The sequence below is a fragment of the Melozone crissalis genome, unplaced genomic scaffold (genome assembly GCF_028551555.1).
Source record: "Melozone crissalis strain CALT ecotype California unplaced genomic scaffold, PUWL_Pcris_2 ptg000005l_1, whole genome shotgun sequence".
NCBI classification, from domain to species: domain Eukaryota; kingdom Metazoa; phylum Chordata; class Aves; order Passeriformes; family Passerellidae; genus Melozone; species Melozone crissalis.
The window spans coordinates 45,558,582-45,576,425 of record NW_026535783.1 but is presented as its reverse complement, the minus strand read 5'-3'; the positions used below and the strand labels follow the sequence as shown (position 1 = coordinate 45,576,425).

Sequence of the window (17,844 nt, the reverse complement as noted above, 5' to 3'; positions counted from 1 at the left end):
GACAATACTTTTATCTAATCCTAGAATTATACTTAAGATAATATGATTCTCTTTTAGCCAATCTTCTGTACATTGAAAATGACAAGTTAAATATGCTGCTATCCCAAAGTACTACCTTCCCTTTTGAAAACCAGCAATTCAAGTTAGTCCTACCAATCTACAACCTAAAATTTGATGCTTCTTTTGAATTAAATGCAGATGTTTATTTTCTGAATCAATTTTGAAATTTTCATAGTTTTTTCATATAATCATAAAATACCAGGTTGGAAGGGGACCTCAAGAATCATCTGGTCCGACACCTCTTGGCAAAATCACAGTCTAGACAAGATGGCCTAACACCCTGCTCAGATGAATTTCAAGTGTTTAGCTTAGGGGAATTCACCAGTTCTCTCAGGAGGTTATTGCAATAGTTTTTGCTGTGAAATTGCTTGTGTCTAATCAGATTGTCTCCAGGAATAACTTGTACCTATTGCCCCTCATATTTTCCATGTGACTCCTTGTAAGAAAGGGAATCTCCATCTTCTTCATAGCCACCCTTTAAATGCTGGAACCTGATCAAGTCTCCCCTAAGCCTTTACTGGTGGCTGAACAAACAACCAGTCCTTTGGTTCTCTATATGGCCCTTCTCTGGGCCTCTCCAGCCTGGCTACACCTTTTTTGACCAAAACTAAACACAAAATGTGTCTTCTATACCTGTTGTTTTACATATATTATTTTAATTGTATTTTTACTTGCTGTGTAGTACCATGAGTCTCTCTGGAGAGGGAGATGAAATTAAATTCCTTATTTGCACAACCTTTTCTTTTTTTTACTGCTGGGAATATAGTGTGATTGTATTCTGCATTCCAGCTGACACAGTTGAGACTTCAAGTTTTTACATGAATTAAATGAAAAACCACATTAATCTAGATTTTTATTCTGGATATCCATTGCTAAAAAACTGCAGCTGTTGCAGAAGATCTGAAACAGATTTGGCTCTCTGTGGGAATTACATATACACATGCCTTCCAGAATTTACTTTTGTATCTCAGAATACACAGTATTGGAAGATTTAGTTATTAGGAAATACTGACTCCTTGAAAGTCCAACTTCCTGGATGTTTGAAATTGTTTTCCCTATGCTTCATTATGATTCATAGGGGAAGGGGATTAAGCTGAAGATGACCATCTGAGAAGTTCCCTTCTGGCTAAGGCATTAAATCCTGAAGAGAAGGTTGATTGGAAAACAATGAGAAAGAAAGTTTTGTGTCATGAAGAATATAATGGAAGTTGTGAAACATTGGTACAACCTTGTTTCAGCGTTCATTTCTTAGGAGAAAAAAATCCTTCTCATTCCTCTGCTTACAAAAATTGTTTTAAATTCCGTTTAATGATACTTTCTTAAAATCACAGCAGTTACGTTAACTTCATGGAAAATTTGATGTCTATTAGGCTTCTGTATGTCAGTATGACTTTGCAAAGCAAGGAAGCATGAGAGCACTGTAGGAATTAGAGCTCTCTTAAGCTAAATAAAACTTTATTGTGTGTGGATCCCAACTATGAAAATTATTAATATACAGAAATAGAAAAATACCTATATGGGTTTAGATTGGCAGAGCCAGATTTTTCCTTGATAGCTATTCCAGTTTATATTATCAGAGGAAACCGATTTTGAGATTCAGAAGCATACTGTTTTCTTGCAGTTTCAGCATTTTAAGTAGCTGGAGAAGTATGCTTTACAATAATTTATGTCAAATTTTCTCCCTCTAGGATATACCTGCATTCATGATAGATAATACGTCTTTATATTCTACTAGGCAGTAGGTCCTGATAACAGTTATTGACAGAAGAGTGATACAGAATGGTCTATGCTAATGGGCAAAAATGGCCATAAATCAATCCCCAAAACAATATAAAAAAATAAAATTATATTTAATAAGTCATCTGCATGGATCCTGAAAGTGTAACTGAATTCTTATAAGGTGCCTTGATTGAGAACGAACACCTCATTAATCTTAAATGCTTCAGCTGGAAAGAGTTAGTGAAGTCAGGAAGAATAATGACTGGCATTACAGAGAATGCAACGTACTGTACAATGAGCAAAGATGTGGTCACCCAATAGCTATTATACATAAACATGGAGTACCTTTGTTATTTAGACTACAAAAATTTTGGGACAGGAAAGAAGTAGAAAGGAGTGCAAGTCAGGAAACAGGTAAGTACACTTCAATGGCTTGCTTCATGATCAGGTAGATTATGATCATAAGGCTACTAAGAAAGAGGCTGCGTGACTTTTCACAAGTGATTGTGAAAAGAATTTTAAATGCTGATGTCCATGTATGGACTCAGATGTGGGGAGCATTATATTTCCTTGTGATTTTGGTATTATACTAGTTACAGGTTATTTATTGCTTGCAAAACTCAAGTGATTTTCACAAGTGATTCTTACACTGTTCTCCACAGCACTGCAGAAACTGTTAAGTACCTCATCTGGTTAGCTGGCACTGATTTTGAGAACAGATCCTATGTTGAAATAGCTTAGCAGAATTTCTTTTTCTATAGATAAGCTTTTTCATGCTTTGTATATTACTTATGGATAATTAGTCTTTGGGTTTATTTACATTTATGGTTAGAGTAGCCCCCTATGTAATTTGAAGGATTTTTAGTTTCTTTTTCCCAAAGGCATCAGAAAGTGACATCAAAGAGCTTTTCCACATTCCTGCTCACAAACTGCCCTATTCCACTCCACTGAAAATAATGATTTTGAACGTTCTTTTTGTAGTGGTGCCCTTCTCACTAATATGGTGTCATAATTTCCAATATAAACTGCTGTTTTCAGGGCCTGCTGTCTGCCAAAATTAACTCAATACGTGTGAGTTGGTGATACAGTGTCTTAATTTTCAGACTGATTTTTCTACCAAGCTTTAGATGCATTTGAATATTGTTAATAAAAGAAACTACTGGACAGGAAAATCTGGCTATAATAGAAAAATTAAAACCCTGAATATTTCTGTGGTTTTTTGTTTTCAGAAAAATAAGACCTGATTATTATTCTTTAAAAATCTTTATTTTTTATTTTTAAAAATCTGAATTTTTGCAAACCTTCTCCGCAAAAAAGTTGACTTACTGTCAGAATTTTAAATGCTGATGTCCATGTATGGACTCAGATGTGGGGAGCATTATATTTCCTTGTGATTTTGGTATTATACTAGTTGCAGGTTATTTATTGCTTGCAAAACTCAACCTTTGAAACAACATATTTTAACAGGCTTGTAAATATGGGGTTTCTCTGATGCTGTCACAGAAGCCAAACTTAAGACCATTAAACTCAGAAAATATGTTTTTAACGTAAATGCCATAAGGCTCAAACCCAAAGCTCATTTTGAGTTTTCATTCACTTCGCTGGAGTTTGCCAAATCAACCTTTGCCACTGATACCCATGTAGATTTGGTTGCTTCCAGCTATGTGGGTATTCTCATATTACAAGGAAGAGATTCCCTGCAGGGTTGGTGATTCAGTGAATTATGATTTCAGTCAGATGTAGTTTGAATCTGGTCCTGCTTGGAGATGGAATTGGACCAGAGAACCTCTCTCAAATTAATCCAATCGTAATTTATCCTCAAAGACCATATTGGATCTCTAGAGGTAGTGCTGCAAAGTCATTGAGAGGAAAAACATGCTATAAAAAGCCAGTAGCAGGATGTCTTGACCTGGCCAGCTTGTATTTTGCTGTCTTCTTAAAGGTACAGCTTCTGAAGGTACTCAGGTTAAAATCTAATATTTACTGTCTACAATAATGGGAATAAACCTACAAATTTTTTATCATATATAAATATGTATTAGATACACCATCATTCCTGTTTTGTTTGCTAAGCGTTTACTCTTAGTGTTCATAGAATCATAGAAATGTTGGAAGGGTCCTAATTGATTTAGTTCAACACCCTACCATAAACATGGTCTTTCACTAGACCAGGTTGCTCAGGGCCACATCCAATCTTGAATATTTCCAGGAATGTCTGGAATTTCCTGAAATATCTACAACTTCTCTGAGCAACCCGTTCCAGTGTCCCACCACCCTCATGATGAAGAATTTTTTTCTTATATAACCTACACCTATGCTCTTTCAGTTTGAAGCCTTGCCTTATCATCCTTCTTGTAGCCCCCTTTAGGTCATGGAAAGTGCTATAATGTCTCCCTGAAGCTTTCTCTTCTTCAGGCTGAGCAACTCCAGCTCTCAGCCTGTCTCCACAGGAGAGGTCCTCCAGCCTCCTGATCTTTTTCTTGGCCTTCTGTGGACCTACTTCAGCAGGTCTTTCTTGTGGCCCCAGAGCTGGATGCAGCTGTTGGGGTCTCTGTGTGGGCCAGAATCACCTCCATTGATCTGCTGACCACACTATTTGTGATGAAAGCCAAGGTGTGGCTGGCTTTCTAGATTGTGAGTCAGCTCACACTGAGCTTCCTGTCAACCAGCAGCCAGCCCCAACTGTTTCTCACCTGGGCTGGCCTTGATAGTTTTCTCCACCCAGCCTGTATTTGTTTTTGGAATTGCCCCAGGTGTGTTCCTCTGTGTAAAAGTGATTTTTGCAGTCTCTTAATATTTTGCAGGAAGAATTATCAGTTTTGTATTTTCAATGGCTTATTTATTAACGTTTTGGGAAAGGTAATCTCATTCCTTTTGACTCCAAAGGAGAAAGTGTAATCTTTCTTGTTCAATTATATGGGAACAGTTGCTCTTTCTACTATAAGGATTTTCTAGATCTGAGTGACTAATAACCACTATGACAGAAATTACTTCAACTTCAGGCATCTAATAGTCTCCATTTTATACTTTATGGATGTGTGTTACTTCATATATGTACATTCTAGGGAGAAAGGACACATAGTACCCACCCCTGTCAAGTTGTGTGAGTTTTTTTTCTCCAGTTACCTGAATGAATACTTTGATTCTAATTTCAGTCTCAGCCTCAGTTCTCATTCCTTCTCTGGCTTTGGAATTGTCTCCATATTCCCATTTTCCATCTCAACCCCCCTTCCCTGTCATTTTGAAGTCTTCTTATCCTAGCCAGCTCTCTCCTGCTCTTTGTGGTGTTAAGAGATCACTGTTAATAATCCTATGGACAGTGTAGTGAAGCACTACTTGCTCTTTATACTGTTTCTTTACATTGGTATAATAAGGGAGCTGCAACTGCAAGAAAATTGTTGACTACCCCTAAGTCAAGGGCAGGGCAGACTGATTGTTTGCACGATTAGGTTACTAAAATGTGGAAATTAAGTAGGTGATGATTTGTAAACTTTAAATTTCCAAAGGTGGATGTCTTGAACAGACTTGGATGCAACTGCAAGAGTAAAATGTTCATCCATAAAAAGAAGCGCGGCCACCTTCTATTTTCAAGAACATACTTTAAGCTTGTAGCCAAAGATCTTTCCACATGTTAAATAGATATTAGCCTGTGGTTGGTGTCTCTTTCAAGGAGTTACTCAGCCTCCATAATCAGTGTGAACTTTAATCACTTAAAATACAAATGAAGGTTGTGGCTTATACTGGTAGCATCTAGCAGCTCCTTGTCAGGAAACTGAATCTGAATCTTTTATTAGATAAACATGAATTTTTTGGAAGTTTATTATTTTTTACAAATATTTTGTCACTGAAAAAAAGAAATTTGTCTCTGAAGGTAATAGCTCAAAGTGGATACAGTAGTGGACTTTGAATTGGAATTCAGTAATTTCAAAAGCTATTTTCCAAGTGAAAATTATTCCCTTGGTGTAGAAAAATTAGCATATTCATTAGTGGACCATAGCTGAAAACAACATTTTCAAGAGAAGCACCAACCCATTTCTCTTTACACAAGGATAAATATAGACACAATTATGAATAAGCTGGGAAAAGGAGATGGATAAAATGTAGCAATGCCATATCCAAATGCACATCTGTGTTAATAGTACTAGGAGTGTGACCTTGGGCATTATAATGCAATGGAGAAAAGAGATGGAAGACTAATGATATCTATTTTCAGTTCAAAGGTTTCTATCTATAAAGCTAACCAGAATGGCTTGAAGAAAACAAAATATGTTTAACGGCCAAAGCCTAACAATTTTTATCTATTTGACCTAGCTGTAGCAGAGTTGAACATTAGATACCTGTTTTGATTTGTTGTTTTTAGAGGAGACTAGTAAATTGGTATTATTGTGCCTCATCTTTGGAGCAGTTGAGTCTTGAAACTGTTTTGACCTCTTATTAAAAATATTTCAGGGAAAAAACCAAGCCCAAAACCTTTCCTAACCACTTCTCTTAGGTTTTTAGGTGCTAGTTGAAGTCAATTGGCTTGAGCTGGTAAAAAAATGGTGGGAATACATTACTTACTGAATAGGTAGTGTCCTAATTGCTGCTTAAGACATTATCAAGGAATAGTCACTTTAAATTGTCCAAAGGTTTAGGTTAGATATAAGGAAGATGTTCTTTACCCTGAGGCTTGCCATAAAAGTGGTGGATGCCCTATCCCTGGAAGTGTGCAAAGCCAGTTGGATGGGGCTCTGAGTAACCTGGCCTGGGAAGGTGTCCCTGCCTATTGCAGGGGAGTTGGCCTAGATGATCTTTAATGTTCTTTCCCATGCAATGCTTCAAATAACTATCCAAAATGTATTGAGGCTACTTGAAAATATTACTTCAGGTAAAATCACTGCTAAATAAAGCTGTGGCAATAAAGTTACCATAACAGTTTATTAAGTGAATGATAATAATATATTAGTAAAGCTTTTTTTTTGTTTGTTTGTTTTTTGGGATCACAGATTGGGAAAATTCAATATATACGGTATGTAATATATATTTCAATGTGTACTTAGTGCCAAGCATTTGGATTTTCCTTAATATCTAGGTAGTGTTTCTGCATATGAGTGTTTAAAACTGCAGATTATGTAGAGCAGTAAGATGTGTTAGAAGAATTAAACTAAAGTCTGTTCTGGTCTGTTATTACCTTGTTCACAGCAAGAAATTAATACCTGATGAAGAATATGTGTCTTGAGCAGGCATTCCTAATGCTTTCTCAATCTCCTATGATGTGGAAATAAGAAATTGTCTTAGCCAAAGGCAGTATCTTTCCTTAGTAGAAAGTAACTTTGTTGGATTTCTTTTTCATTAACTTAGGCAGATTCTTTCTCAACTAGTGTAAAATTTTCTCACCCACATCTGGCAAACAGACACATACTGTGTGAAGAATCTTTCTGGGTTTTTTTGTTTCTTTCTTTGTTTTGAATCTGCTACTAGTTTCCTTCAATAGCAACTACTTTCTTATTGAATACCAAGCCATGCCCTTTTCCAAGTGTCATTTTTCCAGTTGCATCTGTCAAACATTACACTGTCTTTTTATTGCCTTGACCAGCCTGCAGGGTTATCCCTTTTGCAGAAGCTGGAGCAGAAGATGTTAGCTGAAGACAAACTTTCAGCTTATTTTTAGTGAGGCCTGTGAAGTAAGAGCAATCAGAAATGAACAAGATACTAATAAATTACTGAGATAACTTGGAAAACAAGATATAACTAGAGAAAATTGTAAAGATACTGAAGCTAGAATACAGACAAAGGGTTGCGGAGCAGTGATGTCAGCTGCTGCTGTAGAAAAGATCTTGGAGATTATTATCCATGTGCTACACAAGTCATGGCTGTGTAAGCACATCTCCCCAGATGTGGGATAAAAATGAAATATATTTTCCCTGACATCACTGAAGATCTCTTCTCATTGCATTTCAGAAGGGAGAACGTGGCCACAGATGAAGTCACTTACGTGGAAAAATAGTGGTTGTTGAACCAACTAAGGATCTATAGATGGAAAATGGCAAAAAAAGAAAGGGACAATATGGGGCTTTTGATGTTTATCGTGTGTAAAGTAAAAAGGAGAAGACTTAAGCAGGGTATCTGCTTGCTAGTTTAAATTAAAAGCTCCCTAATGGCATGGATGCCAAAGAGCTGCAAGAGATTATTAGGTTGCTTATGGAAGCTACATTCTAAGAGGAAATTTTTGAAAACGTGTCAGTCACAATTTATTAAGAGAAACATATATTTTATTTTACGCTGTCTTCCACTGACATAAGCTTGAGTTTCTTTTTCATTCAACTGAGTAAGTGTAATTATATGGAGATGCTATTGTAATTTACAGGACCTTAGCAAAGAAGAAATAGCAGTTTAACAAGAAAGAGGATTGTGTGGTGCATAATCATAGTTTTCAATAAAAATAACTGTTAGATGACTTAATATATATTCCTCTGCTATGGCTTGGCAGAATTCTACTGCCTTGCTGTGTCAGACAGCTTCCTGTCTCCTATGGAGGCAGCTATTGCTAATGAAGTAGGTGTGGGAATATGGAAGTATGAAAACTGGTTTTTATAAGTGTTACTTGAATATGACTGAATTCTGGCAGACACTAAAAAAATACCCAAAAATAAGCAACTGTATTCATTTTAAAATATAAATGAGTGTAAACAGGCTTGGGTTTTGCATAATATTTATCCATGCAACAAAAATTAATATGCAGCTTTGCCTGAGTAGCGATATACCCTTCCAAAAAAGGTTATCCATCTTTTGGATGGATGTACCAAAGGAAGCATGGTTAATTCACACTGACTTGAGGTTTTTCTGCCAGTTTCTTGAAGTGATTGAAGCAGAGAAGTGAGATTAGGATTGATGGTTGAAGAAATGGGGTTTTTTGGGAAAAAAGGGGAACATTTACTCCAGAAATAGTGAATATGATATGTATTGTTATGAAAAAAGCATCATTTCCACAAAAAAGCTGAAAGATAAAAGGAATGTTACTGTATAAAACTTGTGAATTAAATATGGATATGGAGATATCTTACTTTATACAGATACTGTAAGAGAAAAAGCCTTCTTGTAATTCTAGAATGTTATGGAGATTTTTTAAGGAGATGAGCAATTTAAAATGGTCCAAGATTTAATTTAGATACGTATAAAATAATATGCTTATGAAATTATTATTTAATGCAAATACAAATGACAAAATTACTTGTTTAAAGGATTTGCAAAGTAATAATGAATAAGAGATTGGATACCTTCTAAAGTGATGCTTTATAATGAAATACATTCTTTTCCTGATTTTTACATAATAGGCTGACAGCAGGTAGACAGGGATGCACAGACATGCTCTTTCTTTTTGAGAACACAGAACCAGAGGATCATAGAAGGGTTTGTGTTGGAAGGAACCTTTAAAGGTTATTTAGTCCAAATTCCCTGCCATAAGCAGGGACATTCTTAATTAGACCAGTTTGCTCAGAGCCCTGTGTGACCTGACCTTGAATGTTTCCAGGGATGGGGCATCCACTGCCTCTCCAGGCAATCTGGTCTGGTGTTTGACTATCTTACTGTTAAAAACTTTTCCTTATGTCTCATCTGTATTTAAAACCATTTCTCCTTATAAAATGTTTTTCCCCATCTTTTTTATAAGCCCACTTTAAGTATTCTAAGGCCACAATGAGGTCTTTCCAAAGCCTTCTCTACTTTTCTCCAGGCTGAACAGCTCTCTCAGCCTGTCTTCATAGGAAAGATTTTTTTGGAGCGCTGGACTACCTCAGCAGGTCAATGTCCTTCATGGATAATAACATGGGTACTAGTTACTAGTTCACATGCTATTTCACTGCCACCCATGGCATGTATACATTTGTTAGGAATATTAGTCTCTGTAAATGTCAGGTTCTCTGAGTTTCATTAATTGTAGTATATTGAGTCAGGTTAAGGTAATAGCCATGTTGCCTGTATATAGGAAAATATATAGCAATGCAGACATAATAAACAAAATAGTTTTAATGGGTTTTAAACCTGTGTTCCTACCCACACAGTTTTGTTATGAACACTGGTGAACTTGACTAGTTCTTAGGGATCTAATTGTTTATAGTCTGTTTCCAGCAGACGGTGAACAAGTACCCACCAACACTTTCTGCTCACCAAAGATACATACAGGTGTTTCTGTAGAGGACATAATATTTGGTTCTATAGGTCCTGCATAAGGGTAATTTTTTAAAGCTTCTAATGAGGATATTTAGAGCCACCTTCTCTTTTCCTTGGGCTGCTCTCCTCCATTTAATTTTCCCTCTATTTTTTTTCTTTTCTATTTTTAGCCTAATGTCAAAGCTCTGTGGTTGGTAGGTAAATATATGACTTCTGTCTCTTTCTGTGCTGCTTTACCTTAATTTCTTTGTAAAATTTATTTCTAAAATTTCCTTAGGGCCTTGGATTCTCTGTCTGGCTACATTAGTAAGCTCCACAGCAGATGACCTGATGAAAGTTTTTTGTAAAAGTGAGAAATATCCATTAGAAGCAGAAAAATGTTATCATTTGTCAAGTAACAAATTTTTAAGTGGCGTAAGAATGTCAAAACTCTTAAAATAGGAGCAAATGCACTCTTTGTTTTGCAAAGCAGAGTTAAAGTATTTTTGTGGCCAGTGTTAAGAAGGTGCTCAGGTTAGCAAGAATTTGTGAGGAATCCCCTGAACTTTCACATTTGAAAGCGGAGAATGGAAGTTTCTCCCTGCACGGATTTTTGATGAGTTAGACTTATGCTCTTTTCCCCAGTCTGCAGATATTACTCTATCTATAAATCGTGAAAGTTCATGCTCTGCAGAACTGCTGTCTTGGCTTAAGACAGTTTAAGGAGCTGGACACTCTAAAATTAATTACCTCCTCTTACCAACCCCTTTCCACCCATAAGGAACATATGCGAGTAAACGTAGGTGAAAAAATAACAGTTTACTAAAAAGCAAAACAGCAACAAGCAAAAAAAAAAAAAATTAAATAATCACTAGATACAAAATTACTAATCTCCTGAAACCCCAGGAAACAAACTGAGACCCAAAGTGGTGGAAATAGCATTTACAAGATGGTGCCCTCCAGGATGCCTGTGTGGCTTGAAAGACATGGGGAGAATGGCATGAGCTCTCTACCCCACAGTCAGTCAACCACACCATCTGGGAGACAAAGGGTAAGAAAGATGGTGGCCAGAGAGAAGCTTCCTGGGAAAGCAGGGGCTTTTGGAGTTGCTCTAGTGGCAGATAAGTACCCACTCATGAGGCATCAGTGCCACCACCCACTGCCCCCTCCTGATGCCTGCTGGGCTCTGCTGGAGTTGATGCTGATGTCCACCACACTGCACAAGTGTTCAGGGAAGGAGAAGAACTGGTCTGTCAGATGTAGGGTGACCTGGTCCATGGAAGGGGTGCAGGGATCACTCCGAATCAGTGTTTTATTGCAATATGCTGTTTTTCCCATTGGCTACTATTGCAAGCCCAGAGAGAAAAACAACTTTACTGGAAGTGGTGTAGTTTTGAGCCTTTGGGTTCCCTGAATTATTAGTCAACATATACTTCTAGAAAGGGAAATGTGATCTGGAACATATTAGGTCCCATCCTGAGGTTGTTGTCGATAGAATAATGAACCTCAATTCTCTTCCACAAAACTCTGCAATAATATTCAGTAGTTAAAAGGGTGCTCCATAAGAGGATGTTCTGTTTTTCATATTTGGTTGGTAAAGCAAAAATTTTGTGCTTGGATAGTAAAGAGGCTCCAGTTGTCACAGGAAAGTGTTTTTCTATGGTTATGAAAGATGTTTTTCATAGGAAATGTAATATATCATTCAAATAAATTTCTTACAGACATTTGTAGTCTTCGTTATTTTTAAGATAAGATCAGACTGGTGTATAGCAGAAAGTTTTTTTGGGTTTTGCTTTGTTTGTGTTTTTGTTTGATTTGCTTGTTTGTCCTGCAAGGGCAACGTAAGTGTAGGGGTTCAAATTACACGGTCTCATACAGGTATACTGTCACAGAATATCTTGACTCTATTTGTACATTCTTTCTTTTAGAAAATCGGCTGGGAAGAAGAATAGCTATGGTCAAAACACTTTTTCATCAGCTCCTTTCAAGGGATAAGAGATAAAAAAGAGAATTAAAGGAAAGAATGGATTCAGAAATGAAGGAGACTGAAGAGGAGGAGTGAGGGGTTGGAAAGACGAAAAGAGTGTATCTGTTCAAAAGCTCAGTTTTAAGTAGAGATAGGAAAAGCCATGTTTTTTAGCGTGTTATCTGGGGACTGCTGAACACCTTGCTGAGTGCCCTGAAAGAGATGGAGTTGTACTGAAGATCAAAGCAGTGGAGGTATACTGCAGGAAAAAGAAAAAGAAAGAAAAGATTTAAGCTAGATCAATAGCTTATGGGTCAGTTTCTCAGTAACTTCTGTTAAACTCATTATGTGCCATAGTACTTTGTTTTACCTTTGTAAAATGTGTGGCAGTTTCCAGCCTTTTGACAGCAGTACTGATTAAAAGTGTTGGGGACTTTTTTTTTTTTTGGTTTTTTGGTGTTGATTTTGTTTGGGTTTTTTATTACATTTCAAAGTGATTCAATCCCTTCATCTGTAAGTAATACTCAAATCCTTTTTTCTTTTGGTTGTATGAGTTCTCTTTTTGTTACTATATCCCTTTCTTTCTCTGTAAGGAAATGCTGTGCTTGTAAGTGGCAGTATGTAACCCAGTAATTAATTGCTTTAGCAGTTTGATTTATCCTCAAGATCAGATTAATAGAACTGATTTGTAAACCATCGTTAAAACTCACTTTTTCTACTCTGTTTTTATTTTAGGAATGTTGTCTCTGCAATTTGAGAGGTGGTGCATTAAAGCAGACTACTGATAAAAAGTAAGTATTATGTTCTTCAGGACTGTATGTGCTTATTTTTATTTCCTGTCCATTCCCAGGTGCAAAGCATTTGCAACCTGAGTTATTTGACCGTGTCTCTTTAAGCTAAATCTTATTTCTATTGAAATGTGGTGCTGGCATTTTGTTAAATAGTTAGATAGTAAAATGTACATTTGTTTTAGTATTTGCAAATGCTTGCTCATTCCAAATTTTAATCTGCTGGCCTTTTTGCAAATAAAGTAAATGAGAGAGATCATTTAACATTGTTTGCATGTCTTATCAAACAGCAAAGTGTATTTTCTTTGGTCCTGAAAATTACAATACTTTTGAACTTCTAAACCCAGTATTTTCAAAGAATTATTTTTAATCAGGTTGAAATAATTTTCAATTCTGAAATTTGTTTGTTTTTTTTAAACACACTTCTGTCACACACTGTCAAAAATAGTTTTGTTGCTGACATCATGCTATTACTGTATCTGGCTGAGAGAAACTCTAGCAAGTAACCCTTGCTAAAGTGGAAAATGTTGCAGCTTAATGTTTTTTCAAGCCCTATAGTAGAATAGTCTTACATGCATTTTGAATAATTTCATAATTAATTAGCTCATCTTAGTAGCTTAGCAATATCGTGTAGACCTCTTTCTTTTGTGCTTTGAAATGCAGTGGTAAGACATGATCTAGGTATGGCATTGTTTTTCTCTTACCAGGAAAAGGAGGTGGAAAGAATGTATGTATCAGTGGTTTGCAGTTGATTTCATGACTCTTGTCCAGTTAGGAGAAAGTTTTTTAACTCAGGCCATATCTTACCTTAAGAAAATATTATTATTGTAGCTATTTTAATGGAGATTTTTGCCAGTACATTTAAGTTCTCAGCTGATTTTTAGTTCCGCTTTAAATTCCCTTTAATTTGTTACTTCCTTTACTTGATAAATACAAAAAGAATTACAAAAATATTATCTCAGTAGAATTTATTATGCCCTTTTGATATTTGCTGCTGGTAGCTTAGTTTCCATGTTGCATCTTTAAAAATATGTATATCTTTCTTTGTATATCAATATAAATTGTTTTGAAATGTCTCATAAGATATATTGTGAAGAAAATGCACAGAGGTTTGCATAAAATCACTTTTCTTGTATAATTATATGTAAGGTTTCTGGGTTTACATTCTATTACTCTAGGTTAGTTTAATGGATTTGTGAAATGGGATTTCTGTAAAACCAGTTGAACTTTTGTTTTTACTGTTTCTGTAACACCACCTTACAGTTGTTACACATTGTAGAGTTTTTGATCTGTCTTTCAGCATTAGCTATCATTTCAAAATTTTGAGTTTTCAAAAAAGTATTTTACAATTTAGCCTTTTTTCTCCAACAGCTGTAAAATCTAACGTGCATTCTCCTCTGCTCTTTCTTTACTGTCTACATACTAATTAGAGATACAGGAAGAGCATGTCATACTTTTAAAAGCTAATGGATCAGACTGGTATGTGTGCATGCAGTAAGCAGTTTGCTGTATAGGAAGACTGAGATTTCTTCTTTTCACCAGACACAGGAATTGTTTTGAGTCTGTTAGGTTGAGAGATATCAGAGGATAAATGTTTAATTGAAGGTTGATTGAAGAGGCATTTTATTTATAGCTTTTCTGTCTCATAAAGCTTAGATGGTACGACAATGTGGTTTAGCAGGTGGACAATAAGAAGAAAACAGCTATTACAAAAAATATTTTTAAAAGTCTCAACTTCATGTAAGTTAAAACATGAAGAAACTGTCACCATAATAAAAGGATGAATCTGCCAAGATATCTGGGCTGAACTGTATAACTTGGTAATTGGTATGTCATCTTTATGTACAGGTCTTATTTCACACTTCAACCAATACAACTTTAAAATCACATGACAGGAGTTTGTTTGGTCCCTGTGTGTCATATTATACTTTTGCAGATGTTTTTGTCAAAGATGACTTATTGAAATATTCCTGCTCTAGCGCAAGAAAGAGAATTTTATTTTTGTTTTCTGCATCACCCTTCATCTCTTTCTGCTTCAGCCCACATTCCTGTTAATTTGTTGAGATGCTCGTGTAATCTGTGTTTCTTCAAAATGTACAAGAAGCAGAGTGAGGCAGGCATTCAGAGCTTACAGAAACAGAGCAAGTGGGGTAATGAAAACAGACATACAGTAAATGACAGAAAATAAGGCAAATATGAGTAAAAAAATGGAAATGTTTTCCTTTATTCAGGAAATAACTGAATTCTTGTCTACCCCAAAAAGATTTTAGAAGTAACTTCTTGTCTACCCCAGAAGTAGCCTCAGAAGGCTGTTCTTTGATAATAAAAGTGTTGTTAGCTTCTCTTGTGCTTCATGAAATACACAGTTTCAATATTAATTTCAGGCTTTTTAAAGTTTCTTTTTGCTTTGTTATTTTGAGATTCATGTATCAGGAGGATTTGGAGTGCTTTCTGATGCATATAGGAAGCATGTGGTATCATCTGACAAACCTCCGGACGTTCCATTGAAGTCTTGAATGTAACACTGGCCCTAGGCGCTTGCAGGTGCTTTTGCTACCAAAGGAGATCCAGTTCATGTTGGGCATTGCGCTGGTGGCTTGCTCACTTTGCTGCTTGGATGCCTTTGTGTCTGTAGACAGAAGGCCTTGATAACATTTGCATTTCCTTTTGCATTTTGATAGATACACGATTGATTGTAATCACATTTGTTGTGTAAGAATAGTTTCTCAGGTCTGAGTAGTGTTAATAATGACTAATAAATGCTGTAGATGATAAATTACACATGAATTAAATAGTGTGGTGTTTACATATGTACCTGAATAGCACACCTGCAAAAACTTCTTACTTAAATAAAAAGTAAAACATGCTTAAAAATTGTTGCAATAAAATCGCAGTCTGAAAGTTTATTGACACAAAGTGCTAGTGTTGCAAAGTTTGTTAAAATGTGTTAATGAAGCTTAGGAAAGCCTAATAAGGAAGTAATCACAGATGGGTATGTTTAAGAAAACCAAACCAAAAGCAAAAGCCAAATATGCAGCAAGCAACAACTTCAGCACTTGTATTTCTATGAGGTTTTTTTGTGGTATTTTTGACTTGCCACTTTTCACAGGTGGGCACATGTAATATGTGCAATTGCCATCCCAGAAGTCAGATTTGGTAGTGTCACAGAGCGTGCTCCGATAGACACTAGCAGAATACCCTTGCAAAGATTAAAGTTGGTGAGTAGTATATTAATATATACTCCATATATGCATTGCTATTATGGTGTTCCAGTATTTGAATGTATTAAAAATCTGAATTGTGATGGTTATTGCCAGGTAAAGAGCAGTAAGCTGTGTTTAAGGTAAGAAATAAATTACAAGGGTTTTACTGAGATGGGCCTTTTGAAACTTAGTGACAGTTCATTAACAGTGGTAACAGTCTTTGGTGCTCTATTAAATGTAGCTCAAACGTGTTCTTGCCCCGGAGAAGAGTAAGAAACTTACCAGAATCAACTGTGAAAGTTTCATTTTTTGGTGTTGTATTGGTGATGAAACTTAAAAAGGCAGGGAATAAAACAGTACTTATTTGTGAGGTCTTTTTATTATTGATTTTTGCCTTGACTATTTATGAAGGTGAAAGGATGCATGGTCTGTTTGTTACATGATATTTCTGCCGTCAGGGTATTGAAAAATACACATACACTAAATCACACATTAAACAGTGTCATTGAGGAGCACTGATATACTCTAGAACAGGATATGCACAAGTGCAAAATGTGGGTTTTTGCTATGTTATATAGTAATTACTTAATCTGTCAATGTGTGCATGACTGTAATGTTGTCAGATAGAAAGTGCTTAATGGCCCATTCAAATTCTTAGAGGAAGTGTAAATTTCCTGGATCATCCCACACTGTTTCCAATGTGATTCTTGGTGTACCTTATCTTGTACCCACTTATTTTGAACTATTAATATTTTCACTCTATATTTTAATTCCCTTTTATTCCATTAATTTTTTTTTTTGTTTTTGTAGCTGTATGTTTAAATGTGGAAATGCAGCTTGGAGTGCTTTAAAATTGATAGCCTGCCCTTAAAGTGGTAATCTGTTTCGATTTTTTGTTCAGAATTTTAAAAAAATTGGTTTTCACATGTCCTTTTAAAAATAATTTAAAAGATGTATGTAAAGAGTATATATATAAATATATATAACATAAAAACATAAGGCGACTTGAAAATTCCTAATTCAAGTGTTCAAAACACAGAAATCATGGAAACATTGTTGGAAACAACCTCCAAGATCATCAAGTCCAGCCTTTGACTGAATAACACAAAGCCCACTGGGCACACCTCATCTCAATCTGCCATATCTGACCATTACCAGGGATGGTGACATCATCCAGCTTTCCTGGGGAGTTTCCTATTTCCTGTTCCAAAGCTTAACCAGCCTTTCAGTAAAGAAATTTCTCCTACTATTGAACCTAACCTCCTCTGGGACAGTTTGAGGACATTATGTCTTGTCCTACTGTTTTTTACTTGGCAGAAGAGGCTACCACAACCTCGTTTCAGGCAGTTGTAGAGAATGATAAGGTTCCTCCTTAGCCTTCTTTTCAGAACTTCCTCAGCCACTCCTCACAGGACTTGTACTCCAGGCCCTTCCCTAGATTTGCTGCACTTCTCTGGACATACTTGAACACCTCAATATCCTTCTTGGATCACAAGTTTCAAAGTGCAGTTTCACTAGTACCAAGTACGGAGGGTCAATCCCTGCCCTGCTCCTGCTGGCCACACCATTGCTGGCACAGGCCAGGATGCCATTGCCCTTCTTGGCCACCTGGTCAGGTTATAGGTGGGACCCAGCCCTGGGCCTTGTTGAGCCTCACACCACTGGGCTCAGCCCATGCTCCAGCCTGTCCAGATCCCACTGCAGAGCCTTCCTGCCCTCCAGCAGGTCAGCACTCCCACCCAGCTTGGTGTCATCTGCAAACTGACTGAGGGTACACTTGATCCCCTTGGCCAGGCTATAAAGATATTAAAGAGAAGTGGCCCTGATTCTTGGGGAACACCACTTGTGACGGGCCACCAACTGGATTTAAATTCATTCATTCATTCATTCATTCATTCATTCATCAGATGTTGAAGTGTATTCTGTAGACTGTCCATGACTTACACACTGAAAGACTAACAGGAGCCTTTTGGAAAAGTAT

The 17,844-nt window shown here is 36.4% G+C and overlaps 1 protein-coding gene across 4 annotated transcripts in view; it reads left to right on the top strand.

Moving 5' to 3' along the window:
* The window catches only part of KDM4C (lysine demethylase 4C), a 259,796-nt gene that overhangs the window by 164,370 nt on the left and 77,582 nt on the right, over nt 1-17,844 (top strand). For 3 of the 4 annotated variants that reach the window (XM_054284529.1, XM_054284538.1, XM_054284547.1), the window contains 2 exons: nt 12,608-12,663; nt 15,770-15,878. In XM_054284529.1, the coding sequence (XP_054140504.1) occupies nt 12,608-12,663; nt 15,770-15,878 (165 nt within the window). Of the gene's footprint in view, nt 1-12,607; nt 12,664-15,769; nt 15,879-16,673; nt 16,728-17,844 lie in introns of those variants that run through there. The other variant, XM_054284555.1, reaches the window with a different exon arrangement.